This window comes from Sorex fumeus, unplaced genomic scaffold (genome assembly GCF_029834395.1).
Source record: "Sorex fumeus unplaced genomic scaffold, SorFum_2.1 ptg000072l, whole genome shotgun sequence".
Taxonomy (NCBI): domain Eukaryota; kingdom Metazoa; phylum Chordata; class Mammalia; order Eulipotyphla; family Soricidae; genus Sorex; species Sorex fumeus.
The window spans coordinates 65,465,207-65,481,139 of NW_026606129.1; the positions used below are offsets into that span (position 1 = coordinate 65,465,207).

At 45.7% G+C, this 15,933-nt stretch overlaps 1 protein-coding gene across 1 annotated transcript; it reads right to left on the reverse strand.

The window, feature by feature from the left end:
• On the reverse strand, positions 1-15,509 carry PSMD6 (proteasome 26S subunit, non-ATPase 6). Its single transcript, XM_056129477.1, has 8 exons — positions 15,294-15,509; positions 14,679-14,884; positions 7,183-7,328; positions 6,538-6,757; positions 6,330-6,438; positions 3,612-3,780; positions 335-412; positions 1-193 (listed from the first exon to the last, which is right to left on the reverse strand). Exons 1-8 carry the CDS (start codon positions 15,436-15,438, stop codon positions 97-99), a joined length of 1,170 nt encoding a protein of 389 aa, XP_055985452.1. The 5' UTR covers positions 15,439-15,509; the 3' UTR covers positions 1-96.
• Between the last annotated feature and the right edge of the window lie 424 nt (positions 15,510-15,933).

A 15,933-nucleotide genomic window follows, 5' to 3' on the forward strand; every position in this document is an offset into this window, starting at 1 on the left:
TCAAAAGAAAAGCAACGCACTATTTATTATACAGTTGTATTGAGCACATAAGTGAAGTTATAAAAATTCCAAATAAAATCCTTTGTTTACATGGTTTTACATATTAATTACTCTGGAAAGTTTTTGAACTCTGTTTAGTAGTAGATCTCCTTTCTTGATAGTTTCTTGGTACTGCCAGTTCTTGCTATCAGGTCTATAAATAAATTCAAGAAAAAAACGAATTATTTAGCAGTCACATTACTCCCATAAAAATAGCTGACCTACTTTTACTAGGCACTGAGGGAATCCCCTTTATTCCGAGCAGAATTACAAAAGATATACAAACATAGAATACCTGTTGGTTTCCACTATTTCATTCACTTTATCTATTTTGCAATGTAGTCGCCCCGCAGCAATAAATCTGGAGAGTTCCCTATTTGAGAAAGGGGAAGACCTTTAGCATTAGCTTATAAATTATTTAGAGCAAAGTTACACAAAATATGACTCAGATGCCTTTCAAGATAGCATTTAGTTTACCTCAAACTTGAGCTACTCAACATAATATGCAATCGTTAAGATCTCTGGCACCTTCCAGGATCATCCCCACAGATAAGGTAACCTATCAGAATAAACATGGCCACAGATGGAACTTGGCTGTCAAAGGAGGAAACCACTCATGGGGAGCGTTCAGATTCATAGACATGCTCACGAAAAACTTTATGGATTAAAGACAATGGAAATAAGTTATTCGGTCTGGGGAAGGAACTGATCATGCCCATTTTTCTTCAATTTTACCTCTGAAAAACAGGCTAACTTCAAGATCTACTTCAAAATTACCTTCAAGAGAGACTAAAAATGTTAGTAAGGAAAAAGATTTGAGAATGTATATCATGACCTAAACTTTAATTTTAGAAAGCTGTCTAGGGGCCGGAGCGGAAAGTACAGAGGATGGGATGTCTGCTTTGCAACCATCCCAGGCTCCACCCCCGCATCCCATATGGTCCCCTGAGCACCGGCAGGAGTAATTCCTGACTGCAGGGAACAGGAGTACCCTGAGCATCACCGGGTGCCAAGAAAAGAAAAGAAAGCTATTTACCAAAATTACATATCTCAAAAACCAAAAACAAGCACAACTAGTGAAACTCCATCAGAGACAGTCTGCCACAAACTGGAAAAATTTAAAAGATTAGAAATGTATAAGAGGGGGATGGAAAGAAAACATACCTATGTTAGAATTATGTAAACATAGAAAATAATAAAGTAAAGTAAAGGCCCTCCCGTTGATCATCGATTTGCTCGAGCGGGCCCAGTAACGTCTCCATTGGAGACTTTGTTGTTACTGTGTCTGGCATATCGAATACGTCACGGGGAGCTTGCCGGGCTCTCCGAAGAAAATAATAAGAAATCTCTAAATCATAAAAAAATTCCAAATAAAAGTTGTATGATGGCTTACTCCCCCAGATACAAAACATGCTTATGATGATTTTAAGCCAGAGGATATTTAGTCGTAGGAAATTAGCATATTAATTTCTATACCTTGCAAAACAGATTTGATCCAATTGCCACAAAGTACTTTCCTGTTTTAAAAAGTTAAGCTTCTAAGAGACTATGTAAGTCTAAAATTTTTTTAAGCTTTTTCTAAGCTCACTTATGTTCATTTTTCGCTTTAAATAGTTAGGGCACAACATCCTTTCTTGTTCCAACACTTGAACTCGATTCCTGCGATGGCATTCAAGCCACATCCCTACTTACTTCCCTTTTTTACCCAAACATGTTAAAAATTCTTCCCTAACCCATGCCATTTTTCCAGGTCTTACAGCACACTCTCTCATACTCAGCAGGTATCCGGTCAAGATAAAAAACAACTGTACTGAATGAACAGAATGTAAAAAGTCAGATTTTATGACAAGCTTACCAAAACCTACCAACAACTGTAAAGCTCACAAATAGTTTCTAACCTTAATCAATTAATCTTAAAGAATAGTATCTATTCAATACTGCCTTGTCCCTTTCTTCATCAAAATCTTAAACGAGTCTAAGTGGAGAATGATGAATAATTCAAACTTAATTTTCTTCAAACTTATTAAGCCCAATTTCCAGGAAGCGTTTCACTTAAAAACAAGTCTCTAAGGAAGAAAGAAAAGCATTAAAGCCCGTACTTCAATCTGGTTTCAGAGATTCTCAAAAGGGCCTTGACAGAGAACTAAAGCTTCGTGGTGCCTTTGTCAAGAGCTGTGCTTACAATACCCCTGTCTTAAACATCATCCTAATGACTTAAAATACCGTAATTGTCAAAACGGTATTTTCCGGCTTCAGTGCACCTGAACCGCAACTTCAGTTGAGCCCCACATTGCTGCCAAGCAGAACCTAATCACTTCCTTATCAATTAAGACACAACAGTTCAAAACCTGATGAAGGTCACAAAACTATTTCCTAGCAGACCTAGCAGACCTACGACAATAAGCAGGCCAACGCCGACTTCTGATGCACCACACTACATTACAGTAAGTCATTCCCATCATTCTCCATTAAAAACATTGGTATGACCAGTCACATCCATCCCAGTACTTAACCCTATCACACAGTGGTTACTAGACTTGAATTTCATGAGCTAGTCCGATACAAAAATGAAAAGAAAACCAACTTCAAAATACCTGCCTTTAAAAAAAAAAAAAACACAACAAAGCTACCAAAAATATTGCTGCCGTTTTTTCCCATAGGAAGAGAATGTGGAAATTTCACAACTGATCCTAAGAGTTTTGAATTACACTAAAGACCAGTGCTTTTTCCTATTATCTCAAAACAAATCCATTAAGATTAACATGCACATTAAATTGTTTAGGATGAAATGTGCTGGTGTCTGACACAACTTTGAAGTGATTGTAAAATGAGATAAAGGCAACTATGACAAAAAGTTACAGTATATTTCATCAAATCTGGAAAGAAATACTGGAAAAAACAGGTCTTAACAAAATGCAGCTTTATTTATTATTACTAAGTAATTATTGCTTTTTCACTGTAGGCTAACAATAACTGTAAGAACATTTATATATTTTGGAGAAACTGATCTAAATATCACTCACAGCACGAGAGTCAGGTCCTCAAAATTCAACTCCCATCTCCCAAGTATGAAGCCAACATTTCCTTGTTGTATGAAGCAACACCCGGTGGTCCGACAGACCATGATGTAAGACAGCATAACACCAGGTCAGCACTCTGTTCTAAATTTCCAACCGCTTCCCATATCTTCGAGATCAAAATCCAAGCACCACACGAAGGTCCCTAGAAGTTGTGTGCTTGCCTCTCTGCCAACCACAACCACGCTGCATCCTCAGGCCTCTTCTATTCCATTTTATTACCTAAGAGTCATGACTAGTGATACAGTCCACAAAGAAGGAACAGAGCACTACCTTTATTTAACAACTGATCTAATAAGCTTTCACAAATCACTTATGCTCTCCTCTCTACAACTCAAGTTTCCCCAACTATTAATAGAAGGAACATCATGAAAGCAGATGATAAATGACTATACAATAGTATTTAGAGAAATAATGTAATTTAGAGAAGCAACAGAAACAGAAACTGTACAAGTTCACATGGTAAAAGGTAACTTTAAAAAGTATCAAACTTACTGATCAATAAATTCCACACCAACACCAAAGGCTTCTGCCATATAGCCAAGGGTTAATGACCTGTATGATTCCAGCAACTGGCTGTATGCATGAATTCTCATTTCTCTTACATAGTATCGGTAGTGAGGAGCAAAAAGCCAGTCCTTTTTCATTTCCTGTTCCACAACAGCTGCAATGAGAAAGATGACAAATCATTGAGTCTCCCTTTCAGAATAACAGCACATAGAACAGAGTCTTCATCTATAAAGGACTCTTACAAAGTTGACAAAGACTAACTGGAGAGCAAAATGTCTACAGAGCAACAATATGTAACCCATGCAGGTAAAAATTATTTTACGGAAAAACTGCTCTATTACTTCTTCAGTAATGGTGTTGCATTTAACAGACGAGATCCTGACTGTCATAAAAAAAAAAATCAAAAGGTATAGCTAAGCAAATAAGCAAGATACCCAGAGCATATAATTTCGTGAAGAAAATAAAAGTGACATGACAGAGTGGCTAGGCCTTCCACAGGTTGGGCGGAGAAGGCGTAGGAGGCACCGGCAATGACACAAAAGTGTCCAGCAGGAAGAGCCCAGAGACCATCTGCAGGAAGGACAAGCTCAGCGTGAAAGAAGACGGGCAATAGGAGGTGGATGAGCAAGTGAAATCCTAAAGGGGCCCTATGCTTGAATTTCTGGATGACAAATGTCCTGAAACACACTCGAGAAACTTAGTGACAACTGCCTCTAGATAAGGATGTTAGCAGCCCTAGGCAAGAAAGCCTTTTTACTTTTCATGACACTATTTCTCAAACGAACATATATCCTTTGTTTTTTGTGTTGTTTTACTTTCTCAAGGTGATAATAAAAGAATAAAAATAGGGCCCTATTTAAAAACCTGAAAACAGGTATCCAGAAATTTGTGTGTGAATCTATATACTGATTTGGAGTGGATAGGTTGGAGAGAATAAAACTGAACACTGTTTCAGATTTGTTTGGGTTTTGTGCCACACCTGACTGTGCTCGGAGTGACTCTGAAATCAGGGACCACTCCTGGTGGGGCTTGGGGCTCACCCGGGGTGCCAGGTGTATGCTGCTCACCCAAGTTCCTTACCTATTCTACTATCTCTCCAGCCCCAGTTTTTAATACCTAAGAAAGGTATTTCCTTAAAAAAAATTTCGAAATCCTTTGATTTTCCAAATCAAGTATTTCTATTTTTCAGATTTTTTTCCTGTTCATATCTCCTCTGGGGGAGGTCCGTAGCTTCCATGGCTTTAGGGGGACACTGGCTTCAGAAGAGTGCTGGGGCAGTCACAGGGCCATGGGGCAGAGAACACCTAGATAGAGAGGGCAGCCAGCAGCTCATCAGACCACCCGAGGCCAACCCTCAGCCCCTGGGGCAGCGGCAGGAAAGCCCATTGTAAACGTCTTTTAAAAGGCATAGCTTATGAACACCAGAAAAGCAATTAGTCATGTAAAATCCAGTTACTCTCACTAAAGCAGAGAATCACCGATACAAGTAAAAAGACCCATCCAAAGGAAATTTAAGTACCCTGTCTTCTGCAGTTGCAATAATTAAAACATGCAAAATAGGAAATAAAAAGTTTTACACAGAATCGTTAAAACATTGCTTGTAAGAAATGGGGAGAATATGAAGAGGTTAATGTTTTAACAAGATGTCCAAAATGTATCATTTTCATTACAGTAGGAATGTATTTCCTCCCACCTTCCTCTTGCCAATTACTAATAAAAAGGCTTTACGAAGGAAACATTTCATAAGCAAAGTGTTAGGTCAAAACCCACCCCATAAACAGAATCATTTGGAGACCCCCACCGCACTCTAATTTTCTTGAACGCTGCTCAACCAAAACCTCAGTTTCTAAAAAGTGCAGCATGCATAAGAGAACCCTATCAATGGCACGTCTAGGGAGATGATTTGTGAAGTTGCTACTGACATGTTCTTATATCACGGTGATAACTAATTATAAACTGACCAGGAAGAAATCAAATGGCCAGGAAGGAAAGGACAAGAATAAGCAAATTTATGTTAGGTAAGAGCAAACGATTCCAGGTAATGTCACTGTAAACTTGCTTTGGAGGAACACAATTATTTCATTATGCAGCACTGGAAAATGACTGAATCAGTGCACATTTTGCTATTGCATAAAGGGCCTATTGCTGAATTCAGGCTCAATCTCAATTCAGGAAGGGATTTAAGACTCCCTTACAACTCTTGCAAAAAAAAAAAAGATGGCTACTAGATATTTCCTTTTTTTAAAAAAAGCAATGCTTAAAAAAAGGTAATCATCGATTTATCTCTAGGGCCATATAAAAACCCATCAGTATGATAAGCTTCCCACAACAGAGATTCAGTCATGATGAAAGACCTGCGGCTCTGCGTTTGCTGCTCTTCTTCTTCTCCCTCTTCCCACTCCTTCTCTTTCTCTTCCCACCCCCCCCCCCCGTTTTTTTTTTTTTTTTTTTGGTTTTTGGGCCACACCCTGCAGTTCCCAAGGCTTAGCCCTGACACTATGCCCAAGGTTCACTCACTCCTGGTATCATCTCAGGGTCCACGAGAGGTCAAGACTGAACCCTGGTCAGCTGCGGGTAAGGTGATGCCCACTATTGCTCCAACCCCACGAACACTGTTTCCTTGTATGTGAAAGATCACCTCAGTCTTATGCACAAAGGATCAGGAGATGAAAACAGATCATGCAAGAGCCACTCTGTCCTTACCTAATGACTGAAAGAAAACGGAATAGCGACACTCGTAGAGTGAGAAAAGATACTGTCGAACGGCTGGAAGACTATGCAACACTTCAAGAATCTCTGCTCCTTTAATAACCTAGGGATTCAACACAGTAAACATTTTAATGATTTTTGTATGTTTAGGTTAAAGAAGCATGGTGCAATCTTAAAAACAGGTTATTGAGATTGCCATTACCTTTTCCCTGAGATCTGGTCTCTCTAAGGCGATCATGCTAACATAGACAGTATATGTCACAAAGGTTTTATAATCCATCAGTTCATAGGATGTGAATGTGGAGACAGTGTCCAGGAAGAGTTCCGCTGCTTGTTTGAAATCCCGGATGGCCACACAATAAAGACCCTGATATACCTTTAGGCGATTCCTCCTGTCCCAGTCTCCTCCTTCTTCTATTAAGCTTTTATAAAAAACACCAGATAGAATAGAAAGGTCATAATCTGAAAAAATAATTTATAGCTTCGTTCTATTTTTAAAGAATTTTTTTTTTTTTTTTGCTTTTTGGGTCACACCGACAATGCACAGGGGTTACTCCTGGCTCTACACTCAGGAGTTACCCCTGGCGGTGCTCAGGGGACCATATGGGATGCTGGGTATCGAAGCCAGCTCAGCCGCGTGCAAGGCAAACACCCTACCGACTGTGCTACTGCTCCAGCCCCAAAGAAAAAACTTTTAACATAAACCAAGAATACAGAAAGTATTTCACCAAATACACTACGTCAATTACTTGACAAAATTTACTAGTACTTAAAAGTAAATGTCTTCCACCAGTTTCTTTTATAAGTCGCACGGGATATAACGTCATTGCTGAAAAAAAAAAAGTACCTTTTCGCCTTTTCCGTGTTTCTTGTGATGAGATCATTATCCATATAAAATAAACCAATCCTAAGGAGATAGAAGACAATATCCAGACGGTGACCCAAGGCCACAGTTTTGTCGTATGTCTTGCGAAAGGCTGTCAGCGCGCCTTCCTGTAAAGAGAAAGAAGGCCAGCAGGTAAAGAAACTATAAATTCTGCAAACTGTCAGCTATCTGGGCATTTCTTAACAAGGAATGAGGACACAGGAACAGCGCCCAAACAAGAGGGGCAACAGTGAAGCTGAGTGATGATTCACAAGGGAACTGAGCATACAATTTTCCACACCTGTATGAAGTATGAAAAGGTAATGAAAACTTTACTGTAGTAACTACTAAAATGCAACTGTTACTCCATCCTAAGATGCTGCGAAATAAAGTACTTTACTCTTTTAAAAGTGAGTTAAAGTAAATCATGACTCATATTTGAAGTCTTTTTAGCAAGCTTTTCCTTTTTTTTAATAATGTAGGAGTACAGCTACTTGTTCGGCCACTGATTAAGCTGGTTGAATTGGGCATGAACTTCACATTACCTTTTTTTTAAACTGTATCACCATGAGATAGTTACAAAGCTTTCATGTTTGGGATTCAATCATACAACCCTGGAACACCCATTCCTCCACGAGTGCACATTTCCCACCACCCACATCCCAGTCCTCACCCTGCAGACAATTTCCCCAATACTCTCTCCCTAATTTGGGACATTATGTTTTGCTCAAAATTTCCCACCACCAATGTCCCATCACCAGCCTACCTGCCAGGGGCAGACGCTAGATAATTTATTTTCTATTGCTCATCAACCGAGAGTCTCTGGGCCAGGGCTGCTGGTGCACTAAGATGGCACCCAGAGGCAAATTGTGGGAGTGACTGCCAGTCTGCTGGGCTGGCAGTGACCGGGGGAGAGGCAGCCCGGGTCCTCTGCCAACATGCAGCCTGGAGATTAGTCCTGGAACCCACATACTGGTGTGTGGGGTGGGGGGAAGGGGGGAGCGGGGGCGGGGCTTCCTTGTGGAAGCTCGGGGTCTGCAGGATTCCATCTGGAGTAGCAGGGATGTTGCACCTGCTCCATCTGGGGTGCCCCAGTGAAATTGGTCGGGTACGGGACCTGGACCTGGAGAGATTTCCTACACTGTGTTGTCTTCCGGGAGCAAGTTTTTACTTTAACCCTTAACTGTCACTGTCCTCCCACTGCTCATTGATTTGCTCAAGCGGGACCAGTAACAATGTGAGACTTGTTACTGTCTTTGGCATATCGAATACGTCGCGTGTAGCTTGCCAGGCTTTGCATGCGGGTGAGATAGTCTTGGGAGCTTGCTGGGCTCTCCAAGAAGGGCGAAGGAATTGAAGGTGGAGGAATCAAACTCAGGTCGGCCCAGTTGGCCGCGTGCAAGGCAAACGCCCTGCCGTGACATTAATGGGCACACGGAGCTCTCAAAACCTGGTTTCTAAACACTATCTATCGACCCCACACCCAGCCAGAGATCCTAGGAAAATGGATGATTCCAGAGCTGGAGAGAAAAACCAAACATCTTGTTGCAAGAGAATATAAGACCAATGAAATTACGTCTAAAGTAGATACTCCTGAAAAATCCGCAATAAACTGAGGTCCTTAAGTAACGGTTATTATCAACAGTACGAAGTGAATAAAAATCCATTAAGTAATGTCAAATATAAAAAAGAGGATACTCTTTTTTCAGGCCTTCTTTTTAGACTTCAGTTTTTGGGCCATACCTGGTGATGCTCAGGAATTACTCCTAACAGTGCTCAGGAGAGCGTACAGGATGCCAGGGGTCAAACCTCCACTATCTCGCTATGTCTCCAGCCTCTAGACTAGGTCTCATCAGGACGGATATCAGAACACTCCCAATTTACAATCTCCTGACGCTGAATCGGCCATTTCCATGCTGAATTTCTCAAGGCCTGCACGAAAGCTGTTCTCATTCACCTTTAAGAAAATATTACTCTTAAAACCAAACCATCCGCACACAATCTAGAAAAATACCCACACGGGGGGACTGGAGAGATGTCCATGTGGGTAGGGCATTTGTCCTCTTGCCTTGCACAACACGGCTGACCAGGTTCGAGCCACAGCACCGTATACGGTACCCGAGCCTCCACCAGGGGCGAGCCCTGGGCACAGAGAAGAGTAAGCAACACTGGGATGTGCTCCAAAACAAACCAAAAAAACCCACACGCTGCTCAAGGAGAATCAAAATCTGGGCCAGAGTGAGTGCAGCAGGTACGGTGACTGCCTGGCATGAGGCAGATCGGGTTAAATCCCTGGCACCTTATATGTCCCTCAAGCCCACGAGGAGTAAGCCATGAGCACTGCCAGGTACGTCCCAAAAACAAAAAGAAAAAAAGAAAGAAAAGGAGGCCCATAATCTGAATCCTTCTTTTCCCACTTTCTTAAAAATCTTTTCTAAATTTGAGGCAAGGGGTAGGGAGAATACCTGCATTATTAGTAATTTTAACTGCCTTTTCCAAAATTTCACTTAATCACTTAACTTCCCGTTAGTCGTCGATTTGCTCGAGCGGGCGCCAGTAACGTCTCCATTTGTCCCTGTCGCGTGCTAGTGTAGCCCAATGGCATCTCTTCGCTCCGGGAACATGGAGGGCCTCAAACCGATCGTTCATGATCTTGACAAAGAAGGCGGCCATGCGGTCTCTTGACATCCCGTGGAATCCAATCAGTAACAGCTCTAGTCCAACGGTCGTCTTTAAATCTCATTACGTGACCAGCCCATCTGATTTTCGACACCTTGGCATATGAGACAGCGTCCCTGATCCTTGATCGTCGACGGATGTCAGAACTCCGGATTCGTTCTCTCATTTGAGTGAAACGTGTTATTCCAAGCATAGCTCTTTCTATTCTTCTTTGGGAGACCTGAATGGCGTTCTCATCTTGTTTGCGTAGGGCCCAGGTCTCTGAGGCATATGTTAATGCAGGAAGAACAGTGGAATCAAAGAGATGTGCCCGGAGCCGGAGGTTCTTCGTCCTCTTAGCTATTTCTTCAACGTTCTTGAAGGCGTTCCAAGCCGCTCTCTTCCTCCTGCGCAGCTCGGGTGCCAGGTCATTTGTCATGTTGACCTCTCGACCTAGGTACACATAGCTGTTGCATTCGGAGATGGTCGTTCCATTGAGAGTGAATGGGGCGTCAGGAACGAGACTGTTTCTCATAAACATTGTCTTCGTAAGATTCGGCTGTAGTCCTACCTTTCCACACTTACGGTCAAAGTCGGCCAGCATTTGTGCCACTTGGCTGATGTTTGGTGTTATTAAAACAATATCATCAGCAAAGCGGAGGTGGTGTAGTTGCCGACCATCTATCTTCACTCCCATTCCTTCCCATTCCAGTTGTCGCATGATGTTCTCGAGGGTGGCACTGAAGAGTTTCGGTGAAATGGTATCACCCTGCCGCACCCCTCTTGACATCAACGATCACTTCTTTGTAGAATGGTGAGATCCTGGTAGTGAATCCGCACAGCTCACGGAGGATCCTGGTGTATTGGGCTTGAATGCCCTGATTGGCTAGGGCTTCAATGACCGCTTCCATCTCAACAGAATCAAAGGCCTTCTTTAAATCAATGAACGTTAAACAGAGCGGCATCTTGAACTCCCGAGAAACCTCAATGAGCTTGGTTATTGTGTGGACATGGTCGATGGTGCTGAATCCTTTGCGGAACCCGGCTTGCTCGCATGGTTGTCCTTCATCTAGTGTTCTGCCAATCCTATTTAGGATGACTCGAGTGAACAACTTGTAGATGACAGACAATAGGCAGATCGGGCGATAGTTGCCAATGTCATGGACGTCTCCCTTCTTGAACAGTAGTACGGTCCTGCTGGTTTTCCATTGGGACGGAACCTTGCATTCAGACAGGTAGCGAGTGAAGAGCCGAGCCAGTGTATTGATGAGTACTGACGGCAGGTTCTTCAGGTGTTCAGGTCTGACCTTGTCTGGGCCGGGTGCTGTTTGTTTCTTTACCAACAAAATGGCGTGTCGGATTTCGGAAGGGAGAATGTTGGGAACGACATATCCATCCTGTGGAATTTGGTATGTCGGCAAGTGGACATGGCTATCGAAGAGATTTGAGTAAAAGTCATGAATAATCTTCTCCATTGCCGTTCTGGAGGATGTGATGGATCCATCAGGACGTCGGAGGGCAGTCATCTCGGTCTTGTAGTTGGCGAAGGACAGGCGGGCGTTACAAATACTTTTCCCGGCTTCTGCCGCATCTACCAGTACTTCTGCTCTTCTCTCTTTGAGGTCTTCCTTGATCGCATCTCTGCACTGCTTTGCGAGCTCGGACGTTAGCTTGAGGTTGCCTGAGGCATGCACCAAACCACGCTGGCGAATTAGCTCAAGAGTTTTCGAAGATAGGCGATTTATTGTGGCTATCTCTCTCTTGGCGTTCCTCGCACATTCATGGAGGTGCTGAACCAGTCAATCGTATTCCTCGTCAATGTTGTCAACAATGGCATCTTCCCATGTTGCCGCAATAGTGCCAAAGAGTTCCCAGTTGGTGGTCATTCTGGGAGTTCTCTTTTTGAACTTTGCAGCCCTTTCTCCCCGCTCTGTGAAGTAGAATTTTGCACGAAGGAGACGGTGGTCCGATCCTGTTCGAAATTTTGGGACAACAGCGACATCAGTCAGGCAAAACTGTCGATTGAATATGATGTGGTCTATTTCGTTGTGGAATCGTCCACCGGGAGACTCCCATGTCCATCGTTTAGATTCTGCCTTCTGGAACTGTGAGTTACCATGAATGGTCTTGGTCGACATGATGAACTCAGACAGTCTCTCACCCTCTTCATTCCATTCTAGGCCATGGGTCCCGATGTGGAGTTCTTCAGCTGATCTTCTCGTTCCTATCTTGGCATTAAAATCACCCACAATGATCTTGTAGGAGGTGTGGTCTTCTTTATAGGACTTTTCTAGCTCCATGTAGAACTTCTCGATTTCTCTTTCATCATAATGAGATGTTGGTGCATAGACAAGGAAGATAGAAACTGCAGGCAGTGAGCCACATCTATTCAAATGTAAACGTCCGATTCGGGTTGTTAGGCATTCGAATGAATCAATGCTCTTGGCCAAGTTTGTGTTGACAAGGACACCAAGGCCTCCAACACCTCTTTTATCGCACTTGATCATTCGCGCTTGTACCATCAGGTCCTCGATGGATGCATCTGATGCTAGCATACGTGCATTGAAAGTACAGACGATCATTTTGTCTTCCTTCGTTGTGGCAGTCTAGGTCAGCCTTGAGATTTTGTCGGCCTCTCCTTTCTCATCCTTCTCAGTGCTGCCATGTCGGTGAAGCCTTCAGGGTCAGGTGAATGAGACCAGTTGTAGTTACTGGTTTTGGCATATCGAATACACAACGGATAGCTTGCCAGGCTCTTCCGTGCGGGCGGAATACTCTCGGTAGCTTGCCAGTCTTTCCGAGAGGGATAGAGGCTTACAGAGGCTTCCAAAATTTAGGAATTTAAAACTATCTGGATTTTCCATATGTTTACAACAACCAAACCTTAAATGTATCATCAGAAGGGCCAGAGCCATAATACAGTGGGCAGGGCACTTGCCTTGCATGTGGCAGACCCAGGTTTGATCTCTGGCACCACATCTGGTCCCCTAAGCCCTGCCAGGAGTGATCCCTTAGCAGGGAGCCAGGAATAAGCCCTGAGCACAATCAGTGTGGTCCCAAAATTAAAAGGAGAAATAAAGTATACTGAGGAAAAAAAGCAAAATGGTTGCTTCTGATTTAAAGAGTAACTCCTAACCTTCGACATTTAAGCACTTCATGCCTAAATTCTTTGTCCCTATCTTTAATCTTCCTTGTACAGAAACTACCATTAACTTTATAAATAAATGAACGTCCCCCAAAATCATTATTATTGAAGCGATGGGCTTCACATCCAAGGGCTGACACACATTTTTTTTTAATCAGTCATATCAGCCATCACCTAAATACGGTAGGCCTTTAGTTAACATAGATGCCTTCTTAGAAACTGTGACTTTATGCAAAAGTCACAATTTTAAGGACAGAAAAGTTAAATACAGTTCTATGTTCTCAAATAATGTCATTTTGTTCAATATTAGCCTACACTTCCCCCCACTCGTCAAGCATTATAACAAGTTTATTTCTTTTTATGTTTTTTATTTGGGGATGGGGGGGAGGGAGAAGGGGCAACACCTAGCAGTGCTCAGGACTTACTCCTGTCTCTGTGCTCAAGGGTCACTCCTGGTGGGCTCAGGCAATCTTTAAGGAGTTCTGGGAATGAAACCTGGGTCAGCTGTGTGCCAGGCAAGTGGTACTAGTCCCTGCTTTACTACTGCTCCAGCCTCTGACATCTCTTCATGACATATTGTACTTCAGGACAAAGAGACTAAAATTAAGGAGTCTCAAAAGCCATTCTCATATCTGTTGCATAACTACTACATATTAAAAATAAGACATCTGGTAATGGATATCCCTCTCCTGCACTTCGGTGTCTAGACTGGATAGGTAGTGGAAGAACTGCCCCATGCACTAAGAAAAAAAGTACTTGTTCATTGTCTCAGCAATTTACTATACGGAACGTACCCTAAAGAAAGGCGAAGGTGTATACAGACACAGACAAGCGTGTTTTCACTGCAGTTTCTTAACAGCGAGGTGAAATAACCCAAGTCCGTCAACAACCGAATAACCAAATAAACCACAGCAGAGCCCAACAACAGCCTACGAGACAGCAATTAAGCGGAAACAGCAAGACTTACACAGGAGATCTCCCAAATACGAACCTGAATTCAAGCGTACAGGGACAGCATCAGGACGCTACAGCTCCCTTCCAAAAATCGAGACACAATACCATCTAGTTCCCACCCGTACCCGTGTGTCTGTAAATGCAGTGAAGTAACAAAACAGCTGACGTTTGAGGGTAGGAAAGAAAAAAAAAACAAAAGTCTAGAACTTCGGTATTAATCGTCGGTTTCTTATAGGGACATTAGCAAAGATGAGCCGGTCGCCTTTGAATGCACCCACATTTTGGGGACCACGCCCGGCGATACTCGTGGTTTGGTCCAGGCTTGGTGCTCAGGGACCACTTCGAGCCAGGCTCAGAGGGGCATGCAGGATGCTCGGGGTTGAACCTGGGGGTGAGCAGGCGGGGCCAACGCCCCACCTGCTGTCCGATCTCTGATTGTGTGTGTGTGTGTGTGTGTGTGTGGTAAGAGACAGAGAGACAAAGAGACAGAAAGAGAGGAGAGAGACAGAGACGGGGAGGGAGGGTGGGAGGGGGCTGGGGTCACACCTGGCGGCTGCTCCAGGGCTGCTCCCCGCTGGGGGGCGGGGGGGACCGTGAGATCCTGGACCCCTGGTCTCGTGACCAGGCGGGAAGGCGCTCAGCCCCCGGGCGCTGTCCCGGGCGTCCCAGGCCGGCGGGGACCCCCGGGACCCCCACCCCCACCCCCACCCCCGGGACCCACCTTGTCGCCGATCCTGCAGAGGTACTCGGCCTTGGCCATCATGGCATCCCGGATCTCGCTCTCGCCCAGGTTCTTCTCGGCGTCCTCCAGCTCCTCGTCCAGGCGCTGCAGCTCCTCCTCGTTGGCCTTCCTCATCTTGCCCAGCAGGTCCAGGTCCAGGGGCCAGTCCAGGGACTTGCTCAGGGCCTCGTAGTAAGGGGCCATGTCTGCGGGGGCGGGCGGCAGGGGGCGACTCGCAGGGGGGCCTGGGCGCCCACACCCACGCTGCTGCTGGCCACCCACCGGGCTGGACCCCACCCCCCCGGGTGGGTGGGAGGGGGCAATGACACCGGGGTGGGCTGCGAGTGAGGGTCGCGTCCACGAGGCCTCGGAGGTCCTGCAGCCGGGGCAGGCCCCGTCCCCCTTCTGCACGGACGCGCGGAGGCAGCGACGCCAAGGAAAGGGGGTGGGGGCTCGGCTCTGGGACCCCCGCGAGGCCCTCCCCGCCCCCGCCCGCCGCCCCCCGCCGCCCCGGGTCCCGCCCGCCCGCCCGCCCGCCCGGGGGCTCCGAGGGCCGCGCCCGGCGCCGGGACCCCGCAGGCCGCCGGGCCTCTGGGCCGCTGACTCGGCGCTCACTGTTCTCGCGCACGGCCGCCATCAGCTCGTCGCGCACGGCCGCGTCGCCCCGGTGCTCGGGCAGGCTGAGCAGGAAGCGCAGCTGCGCGATGCGCAGGTCGGGGTTCTTGGGCAGACCCTCCTCCTCCAGGTTCTCCAGCGGCATCGCGGCGGCGGCGGCGGCGGCGGCGGCGGCGGCGGCGGAGGGGCGCGGAGACGGCGACTCAGCGCGGGGCGGCGGCGGCGGCGGAAGCGGAAGCGGGAGGAGTCGAGGCGTGCGCCGGGCCCCGCTCCAGCCCGGCTTCCGGTCCCCGCGGCGCCCTCCGGGGGCAGCGCCACCTGCTGGTCATTCCCCGGAACGCCTCCGCCACCGCTCTTCCTCCACCCCGCCCCCTCTCAACCACCACACACACACATACACACACGCACACACGCATGCACCTGCGCGCCGGCGCCCCCGTGCGGCGGCCCGCGTCTCGCAGTCACTGCTGCACCGCGAGTCCCATGCCCAGGCTCGGCCTCCACTTCCAGCGATTTCTTCTTGCCACCGAGTCTGATAGGAATTGGCCATCTTTTGGAAGATTGGAAAGGGCGGTGACAAAATTAACAAGGAAATGGACACCCTACACATAAAATTCCACCAAAGGATCACACAAGTCAC

Coding starts and splice junctions, on each gene's coding strand:
- PSMD6 (XM_056129477.1), bottom strand. CDS start 15,438: ATGCCGCTGGAGAACCTGGAGGAGGAGGGTCTGCCCAAGAACCCCGAC. Junction 6,439..6,537: donor GACCAGATCTCAGGGAAAAG/GTAATGGCAATC, acceptor TTGAATCCCTAG/GTTATTAAAGGAGCAGAGAT. Junction 3,781..6,329: donor CGTTTTCTTTCAGTCATTAG/GTAAGGACAGAG, acceptor TTCTCATTGCAG/CTGTTGTGGAACAGGAAATG.